The 27,181-nt window shown below is 43.0% G+C and overlaps 1 protein-coding gene and 1 long non-coding RNA gene across 3 annotated transcripts in view; one reads left to right on the forward strand and one right to left on the reverse strand.

Annotated features, from left to right (window-relative positions):
- Nucleotides 1–6,949: 6,949 nt before the first annotated feature.
- CABLES1 (Cdk5 and Abl enzyme substrate 1) overlaps nt 6,950–27,181 on the reverse strand; it is a 70,512-nt gene continuing 50,280 nt past the window's right edge. For both annotated transcript variants that reach the window (XM_056485731.1, XM_056485730.1), the window contains 6 exons: nt 24,686–24,785; nt 23,024–23,180; nt 22,129–22,232; nt 12,730–12,836; nt 11,606–11,813; nt 6,950–10,093 (listed from right to left, as the gene is read on the reverse strand). In XM_056485731.1, coding sequence (XP_056341706.1) covers nt 9,953–10,093; nt 11,606–11,813; nt 12,730–12,836; nt 22,129–22,232; nt 23,024–23,180; nt 24,686–24,785 — 817 coding nt within the window. In that variant the 3' untranslated portion in view covers nt 6,950–9,952. The remainder of the gene's footprint in view (nt 10,094–11,605; nt 11,814–12,729; nt 12,837–22,128; nt 22,233–23,023; nt 23,181–24,685; nt 24,786–27,181) is intronic.
- The window catches only part of LOC130250255 (uncharacterized), a 34,053-nt gene continuing 16,972 nt past the window's right edge, over nt 10,101–27,181 (forward strand). The window contains exon 1 of the long non-coding RNA XR_008839949.1: nt 10,101–10,566. This is a non-coding gene — a long non-coding RNA (uncharacterized LOC130250255). The remainder of the gene's footprint in view (nt 10,567–27,181) is intronic.

A 27,181-nucleotide genomic window follows, 5' to 3' on the forward strand; every position in this document is an offset into this window, starting at 1 on the left:
TCCTGTAGGAGTTTGATCCCTGTTTACACCTAAACTTCAGATTTCTGTACCACAGCTGATGGGGAAAGCTGGTGCACCAACAAGTTTGTTTATGCTGGAGTTGCAGGCACCGGTGCCTTGTGATACCATGTAAGAACAGCACCTGCCTGGAGCAAGCTGGCTGAAAAAACAGCCAGCACAACCCTTTTAAAACTGATAAGGAGAAGGGGTGAAGCTGTTTGGAGGAAATGGTTATTCAGATTGAAACTGGGTCATTAGGCAATGAAGATGGAAAGGAAAAGTGGAGAGCTGGGAATGCTGTTTGCCATACCTAAGCACAGAAGTATCACAGACACCAGTTAGACTAACGAGAGGGTTGAGTTTCTGCTAAAAGGACTGTGGTTCAGGCATGAAGTTGTTGTGAAGCAGAAATGTTTTGGAGATTTGCAGATGTCCACTGCAAGGACTGTGTGGCTGTAATTAGCAGCCACATCACAAAAGCAGAAAGAATTCATTGGCTGGAGTGGGAAACACCTCGAGGCAAATATTTCTGAGACCTTCCTTTGAAAGATGTGGAGACCAAGCTAGTCTGGCTAATCGTCCCCTCTAGCCCTGGCTAGAGGCAGGAACCAAAAGGGATTTTTGCTGTTTCTCTGGGACACCAAGGGATGAATTTGGCTTCAAATATCTGTTAAAGAATCTCTTCTCCCTTACTGATCACCTAGAAATTGGTCTGTTCTTTGCTTTCTCTGTGCCAGTTACCACCACAAGTTCACTAGTTAGCAAATTAAGTTCCTTCAGGTTTGGGCAGACAGAAGAAATTTTAATTGAGACCCTTCATGCCCATAAGTCTGCAACCCTGTGGGCAGTCCAATGCCAGGAAAAAGATTACCAGCATGTGGCCAAGGATGCTCAGCATGATCAGCCCTTACAGTGAGTTTCTCCATTGAAGCTGAACTACAGAAGTGGCAACCCCATTTCAGTGCCAGTGGAGATCAGGCTGGAGGTACTGCTATTATGGGACTCTGCAGGCATTGCCCTGGATCTCCCCTGCCAGCACCTGAAAGACCCTGTCTACTTGTGCAGGAAACTTCAGCAGTTAGCAGACAACATCCCCATAGCTGTAGTGTAAGAGACAATACATTTTAGCAGACAGAAGCAAACAGCATCCAAGTCCTTTTCTCCATCCTGCTGCTGGCTGTCCCACTGCCAAAGCCTGAGATCTGCAAATCATTCCCATAATGGCCACTCAGAAAACATAGTTGAACTTTCTTTCAAACATTATGTTCCTTTCGGGTGAAGTTAATTGTTTTCCCTCATTTGATGTCTCCAGTTATGGTCAAAGAATTAGGATGTAGGATAGACACAGAAGCTAAACATTTCAGCAAGACAGCTTTTATTTCTTTATTATACTTGCCTTGCTCATACTGTCTTCAGCATGGGTGCTTCTTGGTCTTATTGTTGACGATGAATAAGAACAGACTGTGCAGAGATTAACACAGATGGTTGTAGCCTCAAGACTTGATGAGCTGTTACCAAAGAAAATAAATCTCTACTCTGAAGGAGAGCCTTACACAACAGAATTTCATGTGGTTCAGCTGTATTCAAAGGGGAATATTAAAATTGCTGAGCAAAGAATTGAATGGCTCCTGTTGTGAATAGCCGTCTGTATGGGTAAGTTGCTTACCGCAGTCTCTCAGATAGAAAAAACTCAACTATGGTGTTTTCTTTTGGGTTAAAACAAACAAACAAACCCATAAAACAAACCCTCTGTGATTCAGAAATGTTTGGAGAGAAGCAGTGCAGCTCACCAGAGCAAATACTGAACTGCAAAGGCAGCGCCACTGAAAATTTTGACAGAGGAACCCTTAACCTCCTGCTACAGAAATAAGTGTAAAAGCTATAGAATAACTTCCCCTTTCCCTTCAAAATCCCTCTCATGTTTTTTTACTCTTCTTGTTTCTGAAAATGGGACACAAAGGCACCATTCTGGTCCAAATCCCTCTTTAAAACCACGGAAAGTCAGTTTTAAAGGAGTATATGCAGTGGAAAACAGCTGAGGTGGCTGTGTAACTCTTGCTGCCAGCATCTGGGGCTCCAACAGATCGTGGGAAAACAGGGAGAGTGTTTTAGACTAAAGGTAACTTGGGTCTAGTACCGTGTTCTGCACCATGAGCTAATAAGCCAAATCTTTCAAACTGATGCAAGTTAAATCTGCTGTATCAAACATGTTCCTCTCTTCCCTTTGTATGGGCTTCAGGCTAGATACAGCTCCTGTAAACAGATGGCTGTGCTGATGGGAATGTCTTAGGCTGTGACTTCAGCTAGCAGAGGAAAATAATGGAATATTGTATTGCACCATCTCTCAGTCCATGCAATCACTTCATCCTAAAGTAAAGACTGGAAAGATTTTGCAAGTGTTTCTTAGGGAAAGGAGAGAATGGAACATGCTCTCAATCATGTTGGTCTCTTTGAGAGACTTCATGAACTCACTTCTTGACAGATTCTTTCCTGGGCAGGAGATTTGGCTGTCTTGCCTTAATAGGAAGGTAGCCCAAAATATTTTTGACCACTCCAAAAATATGTTCCTGCTATAGAATTCTATCATCATTTTCCATGTAACAGCTTAAAAAAAAAAATAAATAAAGCAAGACCATGGCATATGTTTTCAGCTATTTAAAATTTTGGAATTTGGGGGAGGGGGTGGTGGTGGTTGTAGAATGCATTAAATTTCCATTTCATCATACTGGTTTAATCTTCTCCTGTATTCTTTAGTAGTCATATAAATAGCCATAATTACAGTGATACTTTTACTTTATTGTTACAGTGTTAACTGCAAAAAAATAAAAAAATCATATCAGGACAGTATTGCTATTATATCAATCAGTGGGCTTAAAAGCTGCAATTCTGCTTGGTTTTAGAGCTTTTAATATATTTATTTTTTTCCCTAGGAATCACATTGCTAGGCTCTAAGTTTGGTTGGGATTTGAAAAGTCTCTTCAGTGATTTGCTGTCTTCTGCTCCACAGACAGCAGGAACCCATGCATAGATTATTTTCCATGTGCCTTGACAGGCTTCCCCAATGTCTGATTAGGTTTCCAGTAAAGGTGACTTTCTCTAATCTGTTTATTCTAGTGAAACTGCAGAGTGATGTCTCTGAGGTTTCTACCACTATCTCTCAAATCTTTAAGAGGTGAATAGCTTGGATGGTTAGCAAATGTAACATCACAGTGATATTGGTTCTATCCTGAGTTCAGTTTTGCAAAATGTTTGAACTTCCTGCTGGAGAAGAATATTTTAATTCCTGTAGCCTTGCAGATGTTAGTGCTCCCCTCCCAAGGATCTGCTTTAGGTCACAGACTACCACTTCTTTAATATTTGTCTGCAATTATTGCGCTGCCACCATCAATTAAATTCTCCAGATATTTTTCTTCCTGGTCTCCTGCAGCTTTAATCTGAAACTTTCCATTTTCCTGTCCATGGACACCATCACAGCCTGAACAGGGTCCAACTTTCCATTAATGGACACAGCAGGCTTTTAAAATAAATCAGACAAAGGGTGGAGTCTGCAGCTCCGGATGCACCATGTGAAAGAGTCAGCCAGACCCAACTCCCAAGACTGCATCAGCTCCTTTCTGTTTATCTCTGTGCTTATTGAAATAATAAAAAGTGAACAAAAATGGGGGGGGGGGGGGGGGAAGGAAAATAAGATGCCTCAACAGTAGCAATCAAGAGAAGAGTACATAACAAGGAATAAAAGAGGAAATGGGTTCTAGTTCTTAATTCATCTGCATGACCCATAATTTAAACTGTGATCTGAAAAATATTCCCTAGAAAGCGCATCTGAATGCAATGCCTCCTATGCTCCACTGACTGATGGAGGTCTGACTTGGCATATTTCTCAGGTCTGAGGAAATGAAAGATTATGTACTAGACAAAAAAAAAAAGTAATTTTTTCTCTTTTTTGTTCTTCTGTGTGGGTCGTTGTCTTAATTCACCTCCATTCTATACAGATACACAGGTTGCCCTGGTAGACAGGTGGCAGCTTGCAGAGTCTTGTGTTCAGAAAACATTAATGAACCTCTCAGGCTGTTGTGGGAGATGAGCACTTTGCAGCTCTGGTGCTGTATTTTTTGTGCACTGTCATCTTGGCCCGTGGAAACACCCCAGATGTTGATACCATAGTCTCTGCTGCTCATGGGAGGATGTTGCTCTGGAACAAGGCATTAAATATTGAGCTTTCAAAAACATGCTGTGCTTTTGGAAGATCTGCATGTAATTAATGTAAATACCTTGGGGTTGATTTTAAGCTGGAGTTGGTTAGCTTTAACTAGAGAAAACTGTTCACAACTGGAAGAGACTGACATTGTCACAACCTACTGATGTTTGGAAATGTGTTGGTCTTTGTCCACCCCAAATCTAAAACATTTGATGTTTTGCTGAAATGCTTGTGTTTCATGAGGAGCCCCAGTCAGTGCCTGGGCTGCATCGTGGAGGCCAGAGCTCAGACTAAGCCCTCTTCAAATAGCTCACTCTGGACCTTGAAGGCAGAAGGAAGGTTGCTAATGGTTGCATTTCAATCATGCTGTTGATTCAGTAACCTCTTAGTCCCCTCACAGCTGCTGGGAGGAGAAGCCCACTTCTTAAGAAGGGATGAAGGTGAAGGTGAAGATGATGCTGACTATAATGATGGTGATGATGATGGTGATGATGATAGTGATGATGATGATGATGAGTGGGTAGTCACTGCTTCAGCTCTCCTTTCTTCTCCCTTTTCCTCTAGGGACATTACCATGGACAATGGTGGTGATGATCTCTTTCTTCCCTTCTTGTCAGTGCTGTGGGTTTCCATTTCAAGGGAAGGTGGATGGGTGTGGGTGGATGCACAGCCAGGTCTTATCCCAGCATGAAACTAAGAAGGAGCAATGTATCCAGGTGGGAAACAGGCCCACTGTGCACTCCTGCCCTGCACTGAGGACAGAACTGCATTTTTCCCTATTAAAAAGGACTGCATGAGGCAGTTTAATTAACAGGTGTTAATTGCTTCACAGGCTGTACTCTCACTCACAGATGCAAGGCAACATGAAGAAGGTGTCTGGGGTTCAGGCTTCTGGTTACAGATGTGCTGGCAAATGGGGAGGGATTGAGGAAATAATATGGTCCAGACCATTAGTCCAACTCAAATGGTGGCAACTGAGTAATTTTTGATTGAGTGGCATGAGAGCAGTTCAGAAATAAAAGTGTCTCATGTGTCTTCTTAAAACTTCACAGCTACTGTTTCTTCATTAGGTTTTTACCTTTTTCAACAAAAATCCCACCCCAATATTTATGCTTCTTTGCATTTTGTTTTGCCAACAAAAAATACCACTGGAAACCACAGCCTCCTGTTGTTTTCCACATATTTATAATGTTGCAGACCATTCCTCCTTCCCTCACGCAGCCTGTCACTGTTCAGCTCTGCAATTCTTCTGAATCTATTCCTGGCGTGTTATCTTCCCTCCCCACCCAGAGTCGCTCTTTAGTTAAGAGCACACTGAGTTGTGAAGAGCTGGGGGAGGCTGTCACGAGTGTGCTGCTTCCCCAGCCAGTGGCTGCCACCAGCATTCCTTGCAAAAAGGGAGCAAGCCAGCATGAAACTCTTGTGCTTACTGTTTGGTGAGCTTGGCTTTTTTCAGGGAGTGAAGAGCTCCTCTGGACCACCAGGTTCCAGGCTGAGGTGGGGGTCTCTGGCTGTTACATGTTCACATGAGGTTGGTGGGAAGCATCACACTTTAGGATTTCACAAAGGCCTTTTTGCTTTGCATACAACATTCTCTGAAAGGATGCACTTGGTTTTTTCCCTCTTTCTTTCTCCCTCTTCAGTACAGAGTTTACAACAGGAGATGAACAAATTAAGTTCAAATCTGCTTCCCACACTCTCCTCCCTTCCCAAAGGTGCAACCTGGGACAGATTTCAGTCTCAGCTAGTGATGTTGGCATTGTGACTCCGATTGCTCAGTCTCTCGCCTCGCTCAACTACTTTTACCTTGTTTGTGTATTTTTACATGTTTATTGTGTGGCCTGGTGCCAAAATCCCTCAGCATCGTGGGAAGGTGCAATCATCTCTTAGCAAACCACTCCTCACTGCTTCCACACAAGTCTCATGCTCTGTATTTTAGGAGGCTGGAACAATTAGCTGAAGTTGTGTCATTAAGATGTTACAAGCTATCCCAAATAACCCATTGCATGGTTGCCAAGTATTTTTCTGTATGTTTGCATGTTCTGGAGTCTATGTAAATCATGGTAATGTTCATACTGTTACAAATATGATTTAAAGTTGTGGCTCTCTGGAGTGATGGTTAAAGGTAGGGAGGTAAACCTTCCCCATAACTTTATTAATATGGGACAAAAATACAAGTAAATGGGTGTGTTTTGTGAGACCCCCGAGATAGGCATTGGATTTAGGGGGTGTCATAGGTGCAAAAAACATAGCTTGAATGCAAACACATGGTAGGCAATTGGGTGTGCAACATATCCATGTCCAAAACACAACTTTCAGCCTCCAAAGAGGAAGTAGCTGCTGGTGAACTACAACTGGGTGTAAGTTTTACCACCACCTGGACTAAACCAAAGTAGCATATTCCAAATTCCCCAGTGATCAAGGGGTCATGAGATATGAACAATGCTGAAGAGCCCCCGGTGCCTCATCCTCTGGCATACCAACAGCTGGGACTGAGACCCTGCTGCTGGCACTTACAGGTGCCAGAAGGGCTTAAAATCCCCAATGAACCCAAAACAATGGTCTGGGAAGAAGGTTATGATCTTGAATGAAGGGAAAATGTTTGAAGTGAGGGCTCTGCAGGGAGTTGAACACCAGGAGACGGCCAGGGTCCTCTGGTGATCCCATCACACAGCTGTGTGTCCCAGAGGGAGACAAAACCAAACCCCTTTTCACATACAGAGGAGAGACAGAATAATTTGACATAGTCACTGGTGGAAAAGAGTCTGTGTTTTTCAATTTTTTTAAAACTTTTATTAATTTTTTTTAGAAAAGGAATAAACTCTGCATGGTAGAGTGTATGGTATATAATTTCAAAACAGAACAAGTTATATGGAATGGATTATTTTCCCAAACTATTTAAAGTCGAACCTAAAATCATTTGTAAATCAACACTCATTGCCATATAAGACAAAAGAAAACAATCAACATGTTTTTTGTTTGGTACAGATTTTCTCTACCTCTTCAGCCTGAATTTTCCCAGGGTTGGGCAGAAAAGGGGGGCAAATCCTGCCCACTGTCCTAATCATAGTTGTACTGACCAAGCTTTGTGCTCTGAGATCTAGCAACATATGGCTTTATATACGTTCCTAAGTGAACAGTGCAACATCATCACCACCTTAAGTCTTTATTCCACATTCAAACTGTAACTGAACAGCACTCTGAAACCCTTTTCCGCCCCCAAAACAACAGCAATAACAATGAAAAGCAGAAAGTCTCCAGCAATCAGATTTCATCCCAGAAATCTGTGTAAACTGTAGATCAGGGTTGGGTAGCAGCACAGAAGGCAAAAGATGTGACAGCTTGATTCAATAGCATCTCTAAAGACTACTGTAAGACTGTCATTCTGCATCTTGCAATCACAATTTGCTTTTTCCCTGCAGTGCTATAAAGCAATATAAGAAAAAAATCAGACTAAAAAGCAAAAGGTAGAAGCCTTTGTGGAAAGGTAAAGCTTCTGCTTAGCCTTGAGTGGTCGCTGTTAGAAACAGATCTCTGCAATCAGAAACAAATCTTGAATGTATACACAGAATTTGGGTGGAAAAGGATATGGCCAAGGGTGGAAGCCATCCCAGCTGACCCACAGACTGCTTTGGATTGTAGGTCCACACTACACCCGCCGCCTTTTTGGTCTGAATAAACCAGCAAGGCAGACACAGGCTCCAGGCTCTTGGCTCCACTGCTCCCTGGCTGTGTAGGGGCAAGGAGGAGGAGGAGGAGGAAGGAATAAGAGTGCTGTCAAGGGCCCCCCTCCCCTCACTTTGCAGCTGGCTGAGTGATGCGTGGGTTGCAGTGACATGGGACGTTACACTGGGAAGGTTTAAGTGCACACTTTTCTCTTTACCCCTCCTCCCCAGTCCTGTTGGAATGTATCTATATCAGCAATCAGGCAAGTATTAATAATAACTGTAAGCTAGCATAGTCACCCTCCCCTTTAGAATGGGGAGAGCAATAGCATCAAACAAATTCCCATTTGTCCTGACGTGTAACCTTTCCAGATCTTGTAGAGCAATTGTATGCAGGCTTTTTTCATATTAGAATTTAAAAGAGTCAAAGCTGGTAAAGAAACTGGATGTTTCCTGGCCTAACTGAAGGAAATAATAAAACTGATTAAAGTAAGAGCGAAAGAAAGTATGCATTAGTGTGTTTGCATCCTCTGGTATGTCCCACTTCTCCACGTTCTGCTCACAAGCCCTTTCCATATTCTGAGCAAGCACTCCCAAACTTAGAGAGGTAAGGCTTCAGCTGGAATCTCACAGCTGAGACTATTATTTATTTTATAATTACCACAAATGTAATAACTTGACTTCAGTGGATCCATGTGGGGCATGTTGAGGGCAAGGCTTGTAAAGTGAACCAGCACAGGAGAAGATTGGACAGGGGTGGGATCCCATATGATAACAGCAATTGAACAGTGTCCATCAGCATGGCATTAGCTTAGTGTGGATATAGCATCAGGAGCTTGGATAAAGCCTTTAAGCTTTCTGGGTGTCCAGTCAGAACCAGGGAAGTTGCAAGAAGTTTTACCATAAAACTCCAGTACTGCAATGTCTAAAGGAACTGAATCTCAATGGGCACAGATTTTAGGTTTTGCACAGTTAACCCTAATTAAAACCCCAAAACTATAATGGCTGATGCCCCTGCTGTTGGAGCCTTAAGACACCCGTTATACTGCTGAGCCCTACTCTTTTTTTTTTAATAAAACACTGTTTTAAGATAGAGCACAATAAATGTGCTTATTACGCACTCTAACATAGAGCACAGAAATACAACACTACAGAGTGCAAGTCTAACCATCTCCACAGTGGGAAAAGTGCGAAGGTTAAAAATATGCATGTGGCTTAACACAAGATATTTTTAAAAAACATGACATGGAAATCTTATACTAATGCTTTCATCTTTACCACAAACATGTCTGAAAACTTAAGGTCAGTTGCTGATCCTTCTCTCGCAGTAGTAGTAGTGTAATCCTTTCAAAGGTTGGAAAGATCAGAGAATTAAAAAACCCAAGTGTCCAAAAATGATCCCATTTACCACTTTTCCAGTAGTTACATTTTTCAAGAAGTAAACGTGGAAGGTCACCTTGATGTTCACCATCAGTAACTGATACACTTGGAAACAGCTAAGCCAACCACCCGGACTGAGATCAGTTCGGCATCGCACACGCACACACACATGGATACACACACAAATACCCCACAGGAAAAAGTGCACTTTCAATTGCTGATACAAAAATAGATTGGCACATTCTTTTTGACACAGTGAAGATATCTTCTTTAAAAGCTTTTCCACTTTAAGAAGTCCTCTTGGAATTTGCAGCAGGTCTGTAGAAAAAGCGCTACGAGAATGCACTCAGTGGGCTTCCAGGGTTTGTGTGATGGAGAGAGGCGTGGTCATGGAGGCTGCCCTTCTAATTTTTGCCTACTTTTATAGCTGTAGTCCCTACAGGTAGGGTCAGTTGCCACCCAGTTTCAGCACATGAACTATTTACCAACAGCTCAGTCTTCACCTGCTTTGAGAAAGTAACGATACATAAATTCGTCAAAGCCAAGAGTCAACGCAGTATTTCCTGTAGCCAGAAAAAACTGTTTTGGGGGCGGGGGAGGGGAGAGAGTGAAGTGTTAGGAGTCTGATTTTGCATTTCCAGTAGTAACTGCAGCTCGGGAGAGCCAAGCGGGAACAGTCGGGAGCCCCTTCCCCGCCGGGCAGCCAGCGCTAGGAGTTCTGCACCAGGCGTCTGTAGTGCGGCATCACCTCGTGCTCGGGGAGGTGCAGAGCAAACTCCAAGGCCACCAGCACCGGGAACTCGAAGGCAATCAGCTCTCGCCTGTTCAGCCGGAACTTCTCTTCCAGTTTCTGGAAGAGCCGAGGGGGAAAAAGCGAATCAACAAAAATGGAATGAGGCTTTGCCTTTCTAGAGCTTTCCCACAAATTACATTCAAAACATGTTGCACGGCTCTAGGTTTAGAAAGCCAGAGCTGTGTGAACTGGATGTGCTGAATCCTACTGTGAAGGTGAACTCACAGAGCTCAGCCAGCCACGCTATTTCTGACACATTCGTCACTTCACTCATTCCACTGTGAGCAGATACATCTTCTAGCCATCCCAGTGATTACCACTGCAGCAACAGGAAATTCCTGGCCTCATGCAAACATCAAAATCACTTGTGTAATGGAAGACATGCATCTTGTAATTGTCTACAAATTTCCTGCACTGCTTGAAATCACTGGTTTTCCTTTCAGCATTAGGCTGTGCTACAACGCCCTGTTGGGGAAATTTTGCCACAATTTGATCCTAATACCTCAGAGGCAGAAGGTGTCATACGAACAGTGAGTAATAGAAACTGCTATCCTCAGGGGGGTGAGATGGTTTTTTTAGTTGTTTTTGTGCTGTAATGTACTAAACCTCCCATATGCTCCGTTGATTTCACTGGATTTGGATGCTACAAGCAGACAACCAGCTGCTCAGGGATATTTCCCCCCCCTCATCCTCTTCTTAGCATCCCTGGCTTGCTACTTCTCTGCCCACTGGATCTACTGCAAAGCTCAATGTCTTATGGATGGACTAATGTTTCAAGATAGCAAGAGAGGTCAGATCTTCCAATTCCCACTTGGCTGATTTTTTGGGTAATTATTCAGAGGGTTTTCTAACAAACTGACTGTCAACCCAGCTCTATGACTGTGGGAGGAAGGCGTAGTACAGTCCTGCCCCCCATCCACATTCTCATGTCTCTTCCTTTTGACTGAGCTGGTTGTAGCCACACACCAAGACACCAGCCTAACTTTCTGTAGCATTAAATCAACCTTGGTGCTTGCAGAGGATTATGGCATAACACCTCCATGTTACCTCTTCCATGTGAAGTGGGCAGAAGACCAAACACCTTACTCTACAAAAAACATCTGGAGTGAGGTGTTCTAATGGGAACACCTCCTTAGGTTTTCTTGCCCAAAAGCTGAACTTGATAAAAGAAATACAAATATTTGTTAGACTCCATCTGAAATTAGTATCTGCATTTAATTCCCAAAGGAGAATCCTTACTGACACTCTTAAAAACATGATTAAAAGAAAAAAAACTCATTTCCTGAGGGTTCACCTGCTGCCTTGTATTGACAGAATGATGGTCAGATACATCTCAAACCTCACAGTATCTGACACCAGGGCCTTCTATCCCACCAAACAAGCTTCCCACGCCTCTGCAGGGACATTGATCACTACTACTGCCACAAAAATATGTAACAAAAAGAAGATATTTAGCTGGCTGTGCAGCTGGAAGCCTAAAGGAGAGCATGTCCACTGACAAACAGGCTTGCACAGACCACACACTGGCACTTCATACAGATGGAACACCGGAGTCCTATGGATACGTACATCTATAAGATGCTTGACTTCATGTTTTCTGAGGTCACTGCCAATTTTGGCTGCTAAAAGAACACAAGCTCCAGCACAAAGCTTTCTATTCTGCTTGTTCAGCTTCCCCTTGAGAGCGAGCTTCTCAAAGTAGACAAAGGCCATGGCCACTGTGGGCTCTTCAAAACCACATTCTTCTTGAGCAAGCTTGCGCATTTCTCTCTTCAAGCTGAGTAAAGAGAACAGAGAAGTATGCTGTGAGATGAATTTTAAAGCATTTCTCATTTCACCCAGAGCCACGCTTTCAGAGATTCCTGCTTAGTCAAATGGAAGGGAAAACATAATTTACTGGGCAGATATCTTTATGCTGTTTTGGGGGCACATTTCATGGCACATTTTTACATCACCAGTCACCCTCACTGCCCAAAACAGACAGCTGTGTCAAACTATAGAAACAACCAAAAAGGCTCTGACAATTTTAGCAACAACATTTTATCAGAGGTCCTATGCTGCATACCATTTGTTTAGTAACAATGTTTTGATTACTGGTGCTCTGTATGCAGCTTTTGCTGCTGGTTATGGTTGGTCAAATCCAAGCTGACAGTTCTGTCCATGTACTGCAGCACTGTCTGGTTACAGAGCAGTGTGGCTCAGTGTCCTTCTGGCCACTAGGGTCAAATGAAATTATCATTACTTCAGTGGAGCAATATGCCTAGCCTGCTACACCATAAACAGAGATGGAATATTACAACTTTGCTGTGAAGCCAACTACTCGTTTTGCTTCTGGCCAAGGCACAGGAGTCAGCACTTCTCTTTTCTCAGTATCTTTTTAAGCCAAGTGCCATGAGCTTAGAGACTCTGTTGTGTCATTTTTCTGGGTATTTTAATACAGTGCATGCCCAGCTCTCATCCCCATCCCATTAGATGCTGTGTTTGACACCTGACCAGTGCGTGTTTGCACATTCCTCTATCCTGTTTATTCATCCCAGTAATCAAAGGCATCATCTGACTTACTCTGCAACTCTGCTGGTCACTGTTCCTGGAAGATCAATCAGTGCTGTGCTTCCCCTCATGCACAGCAGGAATTGCACTGATATGTGAGACAGCTGCATCATGTTGCAGCCTTATTGAGCTTTGCAACATACCTTCTTATTTTACTGAGGGTTAGCTTGATGTGAGGGAATTTCTCCTTAAAGGTCTCATTCATGTCCTTCTTGAGATCTGATGGCTTCACATAGTCTATGACTGTAGTCTGTAACACATGTTAAGAGAGAATTACTCTTTTAGTTTGTAGCAAAGATCACTCAATTCCCAGAAACAAGGGATACCAAACAAGTACCAGTCAGTCCCAATGCTTTCAACAGACAGGAAAATTAAGTCTGAACTAAAGCAACTATTTATTTGTGACTGACAAAACAAGTGACCCATTCAGCACAAGCCTTGAACAATACATACTTCATGAGCATACCTCCAAGTATTGCTAAGAGTGAGTTTAAGACAATGTGGCTGGATGAAATCTACCTGAGAAGTCTTTATTATACAATATATATCACAATAATTGATATGATGACCTAACTTCAGTGCCTACCTCCATGTGGTTCTGAGACCATTTTGAGTTTTTTCTCAAATTGATTCTTTGAAGAAACCACTGATAGAAACTCTTGACTGCTGTAGCATACATTCATGATAAAATAAGTAATCAGCTCACATGGCAGGTCACTCAAAAGAGTGGAAGGCAGTAATGCTGTGGTAAATTAGGCAGTAAATAGGCAAAGGAGTCAGGACAACATTCAAAGTGGACGGTCTATTTCCTTTGAGCTTCCTATTCCTTTTTGCTACAACCTAAGGAATCTCCCCAGGTTGCAGAGGGTTCTCCTGCTCAACACAGCACCTACATCTGTGGGTGCTCAGCACTTCTCTTGTTCCCTTAGTCTTTGTTCAGGTAGCACTTTGCCCAAATCCTCTGTCACCATTCACCTGGACAAAATCTATCATCTCAACAACAAATCAACATTTATTTCTTCCAAGCTTTGGCAGTTCTGCCCATTGGACAGAAGTGGAGAGGAGCTCCAGTTTGGGCACCTGGGGGACAGTCTAGTCCCCAGGCATCCAGCTCCCTGCCAGCTTCAAGCATGCAATAGAGCAGCAGTGGATAGTGCAGTGCACTCTCTTGCTCATAAAATAGTATTTCCCTTCTAATTTCTGGTTTTGATTAATCTGTATTATGGCAAAGGGTTGTTAACACCAAACAAGAGGTGGAAACAGGCATGCAAAACCCTTGCTGCATGTTATGCTTTCATAAAAGGTGGAGCTCTGCTGTAATATACCCTCATGTGAATTGAAATCAGTCAAAAAGACTGACAGAATATGCTTTCAGGTTTTTTTTCTACCATTAAAATGATATATGGAAGGGCTTGGGGAATACAAAGTGCAATGGCTCTAGAGAGAAAGGCGACAGCTCTCTTTATCCAGTCATGTGGTTCCCTGTTTCCAAAATAAGCATGAAGGAGAGTAAAACACTCCTAACTTTTACTGCATTTTATTTAGGAGATATGGTACTGAATTATTAGGAATTTAAAACAGAGCAGAGCATGTATTTCCCCTGAATAGTTCCAGCAGTACTTGTGGCAAACAGAACAGAGAGGAAAAACCCAAGTTTTTGCCATGGGCTGTTGTTATGGTCATACACATGTTTTAAAACATGGGCCATTCTGCCACATCAACACTCTTCAGCCACACCTGCTTCCCTGCACGTGTATGGATGAGTCTGACTGCAGGTTCAGGCAGACAGTGCAGTGCCCCTGAGGTTAAAAATTCATAAACTGCCTTGATGCTGAAGCAGGCAACGTGCTGCCACACCTGAATAAAGGGAAGAGAGGAGAAGACAGGGAGGAGAAGCCTTGCCCTACCCAGGATCAGTGGGAAAGCCTTCCATGGAATGTGTGGGGCTGCCTGGCTTTAACCCTGCTGAGGTTGGAAGGATGTATGCACACACTGTGCAGCCATGGCTCTTCACTGCAGACAGCTTCTCACATGCTCCCTCTCACCTGGCAGGGCTCGGACCTCTGAAGCAGAAGAACTAAGATCCTAACAACTACCCCTTTTCCTTTCTTTCCCTGGAATGTTGCAGTCTGCCTGCCTACTCCTTGGCATTTTTGGCAAAGGATCATCAGCAAGCTGGGTACTGCTGATGTTCAGATATTTTTATGGGAGTTTTATGTGTTAAGAGCCTTCCTCTCCATACTGCTACAGGAGGACATTGAAACAAGCCACATCTAATTTAGATCCTTGCTGTCTGCTCCTCAGGGTATAGAAACATGGGTCCATGCTGCTCTTGCTTACAGAGCCAAGAGACACTAACCAGATACACCCTATTAAATGTAAAGATTATTTCAGTTATTGCCAGTATTGGGCAATCCCACAAATAGTGAGCTCAGTGTTCCTGTGCAAAGCTACCTGATGCTTTATTTCATGCTTCACTACAAACCTAACTGCCCATTGTTTGCTCATTACCACAGAGGTCATAGTTTTATCTTAATTAACTCGCCTTTAGCTCTCTCCAGGTTATCTTCTTTTGCTTATGTGCACAACAGAAACCACTTCCCAACAGAAAGGGCACAGCAGCAGAAGGGGAGCCTGTCCATCCTCCAGGCTCAGCTGAAGGGCTGCACAGAGGTTGTGCCAGACAGCAAGTTTCAGCTCTCACCTCCAACAAGTGGCTCTGGGGACCACTGTGCAGAGGGGAGCGAGCCCTGGGCTCTGCCTCTCAGCAGCAGCAGCCCCCTGGGATGCACCTTTCCCCACAGCTGCTCTGCAGGCGCCAACTTGTTTTACCTGGGACTCCTCCAGCCCGTGGGAGGTTTGCCAGAATTCAGATAAATTCTCTTTGGAAGGAGAAAAGCTCTTTTTAAAAATTTCATTTAAAGCATAGTGCTCAGAGGCTTGAGAATAAGCAGACTGCTTAAAACTGAGAACAGTAAAGAGGTACAGTTATTTTTAAACACGGAGATTTGTCAATTTTGTCCTGTTGATAAGGATCTTCCCCTCTCCAGCTCTGAATACTGCCGCTTCCTGTGAGACAACAGTCTCTACGATACAAATCACAATAATGAAATCCAGATGAAAGCTGGTGTGTGCTGGTTTTGATTCATGTAACAGGATAATGGCAGCATGTTTGAACACACTGGCTCTAAGGCAGCTGTCTCATCTTGTCAGTGCCATGCTGGAGAGCTCAGCTAACTGCCCATATTCTCAAGAAAAGAATTTGTGCAAGTTTTTGGGTTTTTTTTGTCCCTTTATTTTTTTTCCTTTGTAGCTGCTGCAGAAGCTGGACTTTGAGAAACAGGATGCTGCTTGTCCAGCTGGTACCTACAGAATGCATCCTGTGCATGCAGGACCCTGCCCAGCAGAGAGGCAAATTAAAAATATCTGTTGTGAGGCAGTTTAAAAGCAATGATGGATTAGCATCTCTTGAGTGATCTAATCAGTTACCCCTTCAAATGGTTTCTGCCCAGGCACTGGGTACTCCTGTTGCTGGGGCACAGCACTCACCAGGCTACATAGAAATCTTGGTCCCCAACCCTGATCCTGCCCAGGGCACCTCCTGCACCCTGCAAACAGCTTGGCACTGAGCAGTAGCCCCCACTGCTGCCCCTGCCCACGAGTAAGGGAATGGAGGAAAGCTCTAGGGTGGTCCAGCAGCCCACAAGAACCAGCTGGGATCTGACAGGGGAGGGCTTGGACACAACCTCATCCTTCTCTGCTGCTCCCTGCTCAGCGTTCACACTTTTCTCCTGTTTTAGAGCACAGCACTGCACATGAGCTGCCTGCATGTCCCACATGAAGGAAAACACATGACTGTCTGTCTGTCCAGGACAATTCTGGTATTGCCTGGGTCAGGGCTCCGATCAATACTGACGCTCCAAATTTCATGAAAGGTTTGCAAATATTTCCCTAAAAGGAGCACAGCTTTTCTCTATCCAAACATGCTTTCTTATACATAATATTATTCCCTACCAGGCAGGCACTCTGCACTCCCAGAGCTGTCAGACACATGAGCAAAGCACTGGGAACTACTAAACTGTCTCTCTCATAGTCTAATCTCCAATGTTTTTAACTTCTGTCATCCAGAGCCGTCTGTCTTGTTTCTCACAGCTTATTTGCACGGAACACATTCCAGTTCAGCATTCAGCAATACTCCTTCATGGGCTCTGTTACGTTCTCTGTATACAAATCTGTGGATGTATATTTTACTTAGGTGATGGAAGCTGCACAAGACAAATGAAAACCTTGATAAATGGTAGCTGACAGATGCCTGGACAGTGTGATAAATGCTTCGGCCCAAGTCTCTGCTCTGCACACTTTTTGCATGGCTGGCAGTTTTGAACTTGGAGCTCAGCTCATGTGTTATTCACAAGCGTTTTCAAGCAGCTGCTTTCTCATAGGAAAGCTGTATATATAGTTTCATAAATATGGGAGGAGAGAGAATGCCTGAAATGGTTGGTAAGACTGGCAGGATGAAATATTGTTGAAAATAAATCCTACTTTGGCATGCAACCAGTAAAAGATGATTTAGCCTTAGATGCCTCTATCTCTTAGCTTAAGAAGGATAAAATCAGAATGAAATAGGTGATTAAAATGAAAGATGTATGATAGGCTCTCTTAGCTGTTGTTACTGTGCCCCCCTGATAAAGCTACTTCACAGAAAGCAGACGGAAGACTGATACCTGAAACAGACTTTTGGTAGATCACTGATAAGTTCTCAGCCCCACAAGAAGTGAAAAGAAGTCAATAACTCTGCACTCTCTGACTACGTTAATGCCTCCCATAGGTGACCAGCTAAGTTCCTATCAACTGCCAGTAATTCATATACTTATGATGCATATATATGAGAAATCCTGATAGAAAAGAGACTTTAAACTGTGATCGAAAATGGGAGAGATTCTGAATTATAATTAAAATTCTAAAAAAGGAAGCTAGAATAAAATAAGATGTTTCTGTTGTTACAAAGTTATTAACATTCAAGGACCTTAAACTGAAAGATCTTGAATTTCACAATGCAATAGTCACAAAACTGTTTATTTGAAATACATGGGAGGACACCAGTTTATTTTATATTGTTAACATTCTGGAATTATTCTCAAAATAGTTATTTACTGGAGTCTCAGCCAAATATAGCACCAAATGCTTAGAGCACAGGATTTATACATGATTATCTACCACTGCTATCCTTTGCTCCCTGGGACTTTTGGGTACAAGGTCAGCAGCTGATAAAAAAGCAGTCCAGAGATATTTAATATACAGCCACAGAAGTGGCTGGAAGAATAGGGTGACAGCCCTGAAGGACGCTGGCTGTAGTGGAGTCTGCCTGACCTTGGTGCTCCTTGTGAAAGACAGAAAGGGGGAATGAGAAACTAAATGCATGATGTCATCATGCAGGGCTTTTGTTAGACCAAAGGGCCAGGGCAGCAAGCAGTTCTAATTTTAAAGCCACACTGGAGGACTAATATTAAATCAGGCAGCTCGGTATGCTCGCAGCTAACGCGGCAACTGCAAGTGCAGGCTGGCAGAGAGACACTGGAATAGCTCTGCAGAGCTTTGTGACATGCTTCTTTTATTAGTGGTGTGGAGATGCCCATTGGTTTTTATAGAATTATACCAACACACTGGCATTGTAGCTCAGTACCCTAATTCCATGTGTATGCCTTGAGCACAGATATACGGATATTTCAGGGATGCAACTACAGAATTAGCCACTCAAAGTAAACATGCTGCTGATCTGGGTTTTCTTCTTCTGCTGCAAGTTTTTGGCAGCACAGTGACCAGCTAACATGCTGCTGTGTTTCTGTGTTACCAACAAAGGATCAGCCTCAAGCCTGGTGAGAATGAGATTTCTAGTTCAGCACAGAAGGAGTTTCCACTAAAAAAAATGCAGAGAGACCAGGGGGCATTGATGAGTCTGTACGTATGCTAGTCAACATGAGATTCAAGGAAAGAAATTAATGCTTAGTCTGGTAGATAAAGTTCCTGTTCTAGAGAGATTTAAGAATCTGCACAAATTCCTGTTTTAGCAGTATCAGCCAGGAAGACATCTGTTAACTATGACATGATGTTTCCCTTCCCCCCCACCCCCCAGGACAAATTTTTTCTACCTCTTACTGTTTATATTGCAGAATCTCCTACAAAGACAACACAAAATGAAATAATTTCTCCAGGACAGACTAGAGTTTAAATATAATTAATACAATTGATAGAAGCCAAAGAGTTTGTATTGGGAAAGTATTGAAGAGTACTTTCAAAATTGTCCCCTGACAGGCAATTTGTGGGTATTACTTTTAGAAATGCAACAGGGAAGTGTATGCTCTGTTAAATCCAAGACTTCACTACAAAAAACCAACAAAAAAAACTCCAAAAAAACCTCAAAACAAAAAACCCGGACCAAACCAAAAGCACTTCTGCTTCCCCAGTGCTATCTTCTAGGAGGAAGCTCAGCTCCTCCTTGAAAACAGCTGAGGACTTGCAGTTAACACTTCTCACACAGAGTCAGGGCTAATTCAGCTCAGAAAAATTAAAAGACTATAAAGTCAATGACAGGGACAATAAACTCAGGCTCCACAAAAACTGAGCACATAGAGTGCTAGTTGCACATATTTCTGAGTAAACTCCAAGCTGGACCACACATTTTGTCTGTCTTATGCCTCGGGATAAAACCTGCAGTGTTTATTGATGCAGCATTCTCACAGACCTCAACAGAGCTTTCCCAGTGGAGAAATCCTGGCCTGCAAAGCACCAGCCAGGCTCAAGGGAGTAATATCAGTGCATGCAGCTCTATCCTGCAGGCAGAGACGCAGCCCAGCATCCACTCCTCTTCCACACCTTCCCCCCATTAATTGCTCTGACATCCATAAAGGAGGGGGGAGGGGAATATCTACAAGCTTGCAGCTGTCAAGCATTAATGCTAAATCCTGGCCAAGTAACTAAACTTTAATTACAAGCTGCAGCTCTCCAGGCAGAGCCAAATGCTGGGCGCTGACATCAGAGCCGCTCTCAGCTGCTTGGGCTCTGGCGAGAGGCAGCAATTCCAGCCGCATCCCGCCCAGCACAGCGGCTGCTCCCGGCCTCTGCAGTCCTTTGGCAGAGGTCTGGCACTGCTGCAGTGGCTGTGCATGGCCAGGAAAAGAGCACAGGTCTCTTGCAGGCCCCAGACTGCAATCTGCTTTAATTGTGGCGTGCCCTGATTTTTATATTTGGCGGGGGGGAAGAAAACGACTAGAAATTATAAGGCTATTATGCTCCTGCTCACACTGATGTGAACTGCAGGGAGAGGGGGAGGGAATGCCAGTACAGTCAGGAAAGTCTAAAACAGATGTGATTAATGTCTCCTACATAGCCAATATGGCCTTATATTCAGCTCTGTGCACAAGCCCTTGCCTAAACTGAAAAATCTAACTTCACCTGCAAGATCCCAGGACACACCAGCACTACTTTATCTCCCTTCTCCTGGCTGAAGGAAGCCCAGCATTTTGTAAAATCTTTCAGCTGAGCACTGAAGAACAACCATCCACCCCTTAGTTTCTTGCAGAGCCATGCAGCTCCTGCAGGGCATCACAGCTCTGCTGCTTCAGCTGTGGGCAGGCAAAACCAAAAGAGAGCCCTTGGCACCTGCCTGTGATCCCCTCAACTGAAGAGACAGAGCACTTAATGCCCTTCAGCATTTGCTTAGATTAGTGCCTGCCTTCAGAAAGGGAGATGGGAGTCCCACAGACCCTCAGGCAGCACTGAAGAAGTCTGGAATGTAAATTCAGGAAAAAACCTTCATCTGTCAAATAATACATAACATCAGAGACAGCAGTAATTAACCCTAGAGAAAATTGAAAAGCAGGGATATTCCTGTCAATGCAAATATATTCTAGATAAACAATGACATTGATTTAAACAACTGTCCTTGATGTCCATTTCTCACCTTTAGGGCATCCAGTCACACCCCTTGTCAAATCCCCAGGCAGCTCCTTTTTACAACAGAAGTACAAATACAAGGCTTTGAAACAATTTGAACCAATTGGCCAACCAATACACAGAGAAGAATGCCACTGAACACCCACTCCTAGATGGAGAACTCCCTTGCTGGATGCCTAGCTGCCCCACTTTGACTCATTTAACCATGTCCATGAGAACATCAAGTTAAAAAGGGATCGGAGATCTCAGGTGATTCTAGGGGTCTTGTACTGCTGGCAGACACTCACAGCCTGAGGAAGGTCAGAAACACTGCCATGACTGCTAGAACTATGTTCCCTTTGAATGATGGCCAACAATGTCTTTCTCCTTGAGGGAAGACAGTTCCCTGCCCATGACAGTAACCATATCAAAACCTGACAAATATTTTCCCACACAGATGTAGCTGCTATAAAAGGTTGTCACTTTGTGGGTTGGCAGCCAAAAAATAACTCATCAATCCTTAAAGGAAAACTGGCAGCAAATAAGCAGAGCACATTCTGGACTTCCCATTTGAAAATCTAGAATAAACACAGCCTTAGAACTCAATTCAGCCTCTGTGTGCAACAGACAAAACATTCCTGCTAGCAAGGAGATAATCTTCCATCCACATGAAACTCTTAGAGTTTATTTTGAAGAAGGAGCACCCAAGAGCAAAGTTACCCCCGGGGTGGGGGGCAGATGAGAACACACAAAGGCTGTATCTTTACATACATTAGCAGTTTCTTTAATAATGTCTTCTGTTCTAAATTAAACAAGAACATGGACAACACTTCAGACCTCAGTGTTTCAAATCCTATCATATCTGCATATAGATAAGACTAGTAGGCCACCACTTGGGGGGAAAAACTAAAATCTCCCTGCTGCCTACTATTAATCTGGATGTATAACACAGACAGATACATGCTCACATGTGTATGACTGACTGCATCTTGCAACAGTCCTGCCAAAATAATCTACAGACTTGGAACAATAAAAAAAGGCTATAGAAGTCTCTCACCATACAAAACATTTAGTCAGAGCATAGACTATGGAACAGTTATTAGTCTGTATTGTTAAGGGTTTGGATATAGGGAGAAATATGCAGACTCTGCTCATAATTGCTGCAATTAAAGGGAGGACTATCCTATGGTGAAATAAATACCTGGGAAACAAAGCTGTTCAGAGGAGTGAATGATTAGCATCAAAACACAGTGTAGCTTCATGACTTCAGAAAAACCCCAATGGGCATCCTCCTATTTTGTAATAGGTGCCAGTTTGAGGAAGTATAAATTTTCCTCTGAATGCCAGAGAATGAGTGCATTGTTTGAACAAGCCTTTCATCTAAAGCATTTATGAAATACAGCAGTAATAAAAGCGTTTGCTTTTGTAATACCTCCACGAGTTGTTTTAACATGTCTTGAGAAGTAACTGTCATTTAGAACAAAGCATTCTGAACAGCTCTTATTAGTAAATTAAAAATAATAACAGTCTTCTTAAAATATGGCCAAATGAAACCTCAACCTTCAGAATTCTGTTACTGGAATTTCTCTGTCCTACACAGAATCACTTACCATATATGAAGGAAATATTAAAACCCGCTTATGTTTGCCACATGGCCACTGGGGATCATCTAAAAGATTTGGGTCGTACTCAACAAAGTCTCCCAGGTCGCTACCTAAAAAACAACAGTTTAGATATAGAATTCTGAAAGGAATTCATTACATCAAGAAATCTCTGGACTTTGTGGCAAACGAGTTCTCAGATAATGCACAATATTATCCCTATTCAAGATCTTTTAAAGAGATGAAAAATTGCTCTAAGTCTTGACAACTCTAAGTATTTCCATACTAATGTGATTTGCCAAGATATAGAGGACCTAGAGCTTATGAATTACCTGGTAAATGTGAATTTAGGGCTTAGAGAACTGTAGAATTATATAAAGCTCTGCAATGACTTCTGTTCCCGACAACAAGTTTTCGTCTGTTCAAGCAGATGTTTTGATTTGTTTCATTTATCATGCCAAAATATTTTAAGCATATAGTGTTTTGGCTTATGTTTTGTGTCCGGTTTAGTAAACACAGCCCTTTCCAGCCTAACAAAGGTCACAAGTGGAATTTACACCTTCAGCTCATGACTACTGTGTTGCCACTGTAAATTTTCCACAGCAAAGGAAGGTAAGGACAAGCCTGATGCAGGAGGAACAAACAAGGCTGATGACAGGAGGAGGCACGCTGGGTGCCATCGGGGCTGTCAATATGACCAATGTGCCTGTTTATTCAACCTCCATCCTCCACAAACAGGCTTTCTAAGCAAATATGGAATAAGCTGTGCTGCACCCACAACAGAAGATTGTATTTCATTTAATTAAAGGTAATGGGGGGGACTAAAACACATGTCAGTCCTCTGCAATAACTGCCTACCATCAGGGTACCCAAGGATATTAAAATGAGCTACTTGAGAAGTTACCTGCATCAATGCTCCCCTGGGTGCTGTTAGCTCTTCCCAAAGAAAGGCTACGATGGCTTGCATTGCGAAATTGGGAGAAAGACGAGGTGGAATCTATCGTGTTCCTCCGAGTTCCCAGAGCATTGGTAGGAAACAGGAACTGTGTATAAGAAACCGTCTAAAAAAAATAAAAAATTCAGATTGGACACACAGTTACTTTTAGCCCAGCTTGGATGCAGTGGGATGCCTTTGGTGCATTCCACTGGAAGCAAGAGAAGCCAATTAATGGAGGATTTTGTGGATTAAGTTAGGCACAGATGAATAAAAACCAGTCACCTACATCTGCTCCAGTGCAGTCAGTTTATCCATGCAAAAAATGCTTTTGCAAAGGCATTAATTCTTCAGCAACACACACACACACACACACACACACACAAGCTCTAATACATTGGATTTACAAAATCCTACTCAAGGGTCAGATTTAAAAATATATCAGTTTGGTCAGGTTTTTTCCAGTGGGCCTTCTCTGTAGCACATTTCAGCAGCTTCTTTACTGAACTAGCATCATCTATCCAGATCCCTCAGCACACAGCTGCCAGAGGCAAATCACTTAAACATTGCTAAATTGAAGCACTCTCTCTCTCTGCTATTTTTCTTTCTCAGGACTTTGTCTGGCAGAGTCTTATTGATGTAATAAGTGAGCTCTAGTTCACAGCAATGGTTGTGGGAGATCATTTACTATCCCCCCAACATGGACTAAGTGTGAATGAGTAACTTGTGACAAAATTATTTTTAGAGTGCACTGATTCTCTGCTTGTACCCCTGGCCAAGAAAAAGCTATGCCTTGCTTCTTGTTGGCTCATTCTCCAACAATAACATTGCATTGAAGAAAAAAAACCTGAGTTTGAGACTCTAGACTGGTTTACGAGGAGGTCAGAACAGGTATCAAATAAAACATGTGAGCTTTCATTATTTATAAGCAGACAGATTGTCCTCAGGAATTTACAGCCTGTAGTATGGCCTGGCACCTGGTTATGTGAACACAACATGTGTAGCAGCATTGACCCAGGGCCTTTAAATCCATATATGACAGCAGACTGAGTAAAACTGAACTGTAGAAAGTAAATCAGGCTTTCAGGAAGAAATGTTTTCTTCTATGGTTAAAACTGTCTCTCCTCTACATATTTCTTTAAAATCAATCACTTCCCTAAAGATTCGTATTTGCTTATTTTATTCAAGTGAATGAGCTCCTGGATTTTGAAAGACTCATCAGACAGTGCCACTGTCTTCCTGCTCTCTGGAAAAATATTAAGCAAAATGTTATTAAATACAATTGAAAGCAAACAGAATTACAGCTACAACTCTCACCAGAAATTATTCTAAAGCTCCTGACAATATACCCTGCAGTGGTATCTCCTGCTAGAGCCAGGGGAAGGCTGTGTAATTCAGTAATACTTTACACACTCAGATATTGCCAGAGGCAAGTTTCTTCAAGGATACAGAGTTGTCTGCCTTGAGCTTGGGCAGTCCTCATGAATTTCTGCTAAGCTTATTTACAGTTGCACATATTGTGCTTTAACTACTGTGTTACACTGTGTGTTATATTTGTGCTTGTTATTAGTCATGCCATTTTTTCCCCTTATAACATAAAATCTAAGGGAGTAAGAACTGAAGCATCCCCACCTTCCCATCTGCTCCGAGCTCCACACCTTCAAGACCAATTATCTCTTTCAGACACACTCCAGCAGAATGGCACTGGCGTCCACCATCCAGCTTCATATCCCTGGGAAGCAGAAAGAAGAGCAGAAACAGCTCTTAATACATGCCTTGCTCACCTTCCACCACCAACTGCTGAAATCAGGTGTAACATTAATCCAGACATGCCAATGCAAAGCACAGACCAGACAACTTCTGCTATGGGAAGCACCTGTGCTGTCTAAATCACTTTATAGAGAAACCCCCCACTTTGTTCACAGCTCATAGCCCAGGCTGTGGTGCAGAGCAAGGCTCCCCATTGCTGGGTACCTCTGACAGAACCTGGCACTGGGAAGGAACTGGAAGTCATGTCCACTTCAGGTGGGGTACAACAATCCAGCCTGAACACTTGACTGCCAAGTATCCAGCAGGCAGAGGTTCCCAGACCACAAACATTGCCCTACGTGAAGCACAGGTAATTTCCTGGAACATTCCAGGAAGGATTCCTGCTCCTCTGAGAACACAGGAGAGTGGCCAAAGCCGAGTGACCCTTCTGCTGGAGGCAGACAGGAGAAAGCCAGTTTTCCACAAGCCTGGCATGGAAACTTGGGGATCTACTTCAGAAGGACTGACCCACCTGGCATCTTCCATTAGGAGATAAATGAGATGCCTGACAAAAGCAGGCTGTAGCTCATGCTTTAGCCTCATGATCAAAATGTGAGCAGAGGTAAAAAAGAAGCAAAGGAGCAAATCTGTGCTTCACAAATGACAGATGTATAAAACTCCATAATATTTATCTTGCAATATTTTCCTAGCTGATTGCTGCTGGGATCCAAGTGTGTGCTCAAAACTCTGTAGGAGAGATGCTGACATGGAGGCCAGGAGAAGCCCTCCAGGCTTTTCACCCAGCCACAGGCTGGGTTATCTCCTGCTGTGACATACAATACACCCTCTTTCCTTGTCTTTCCTCTCCAATCTATCACACATTTTATTTCTTTGAAACATGGCTATGCTGAGTCCCCAGTAAGTCATGTACTGCTGGAAAAATCCAACCATCTATCTTCTGGAAACATACTTCAGTGACAAAGGAAAAGACTGTATCAAGTTTCTAATCCCAACAAAGTCCTCTTAGTTTCTTGATTGGAGTTCACTTAGCACAGTGTCATATTATCATTCTTGTTTCCTGATATCATGTTACTGAGGGGTTGGACCAATAATTATGTAAAAATAACTCTCTGTCAGAAGCATGGTATTAGCCTCTCTGCTCCTGCACAGAAAGTGCTTAAGGGAACTACTTCTCACAGAGATAAATGCCAAATTGGAACTATTTCAGCAGGTCTTATCTGTGAAACAAACACACAACCTGAGGAAGCCCCTCAACCCCAAAATTAAAACAAATATCTGAACTACCTGAAATCAGAACAGTGTAGTTTCTTTCATTCAAGACTTTACAGACACAGAGCAAGAAATAATGCTGTTACAACTCTGAAAACAAGTAATGGAGAAATTTTTCCATGTAATTAATAGACATGGATAGATAACTCTGCCATTCATCAAATGGAAATACATCACCCTTTGAAGAGTCCACACAGTAGCTTTGAAAAATAAAAGGCATCTCCTAGGACTAGAAAGAAATCAGTGCTTTTGAAGCAGGGAGCAGGGACAGCTGGCAAGAGTGAGCACACACAGGAATGATTCCTGGACATTGGCTGAGGATCAACAGTCACTAATGCCTCCATTCCCCATCTTTCTGATCTTCCTGATGTTTCTAAAGAGGATTCTCCTTTCAGGACCCTGTGAACAACACTGCATTAATTCTCCCTGTTTTGCAAAAGCTACTTGGGGTGTTCCTCTTCTCCACATATGCTCTGTATTTCTAGAAAGTATATGACTGCTTGTGTTGTAAAATGGAGTAATAAAGTGTTACTGTTTGGAGAGCAATCTGTCCATAAAACAGAGAATTAAACTCCCTCTCTTGAGGAAAATCAGTACTAAACAATGTGCAGTTTCTTATGAACATATAAATAGAAAGGCTCATCCTGGCTTATACACATTCTCCTCTCTCTTGTAAAAGATCTTGGTTAACACCTCGTAAGGAATTCCTAAGCAACTTTACTGTATCCTTTTTGAGTTCCCTATCAGTATCATCAACAGCAAGCTATTAAATTTTTTGCACAACAAGCTTTTTCTTTTCCCTCACTCCTATTAAAGATGAAGAGCTCAAGAAGGTCATGGCAAAGCTCTTGCTGGGAGAGCAAGTCCAAAGGCTGCCAGCCCACTGCTGAGGGAGCCCCAGCACAGATGTTTCCTCCACACAGCCCCAACATCCCAGGAACAACTAGGAATGATCTGGGGGATGCTTTCCCTTAGACCTCTCCAAATGGGTGAGTCATGCCTGGGGAAGGGTCAGGACGGTTGTTTGGCTACAGCCACTGCACCAGTGTGGCCATCCACTGCCACCAGGATTTTTAGGACATGTCCTTA

Source organism: Oenanthe melanoleuca, chromosome 2 (genome assembly GCF_029582105.1).
Source record: "Oenanthe melanoleuca isolate GR-GAL-2019-014 chromosome 2, OMel1.0, whole genome shotgun sequence".
Taxonomy (NCBI): domain Eukaryota; kingdom Metazoa; phylum Chordata; class Aves; order Passeriformes; family Muscicapidae; genus Oenanthe; species Oenanthe melanoleuca.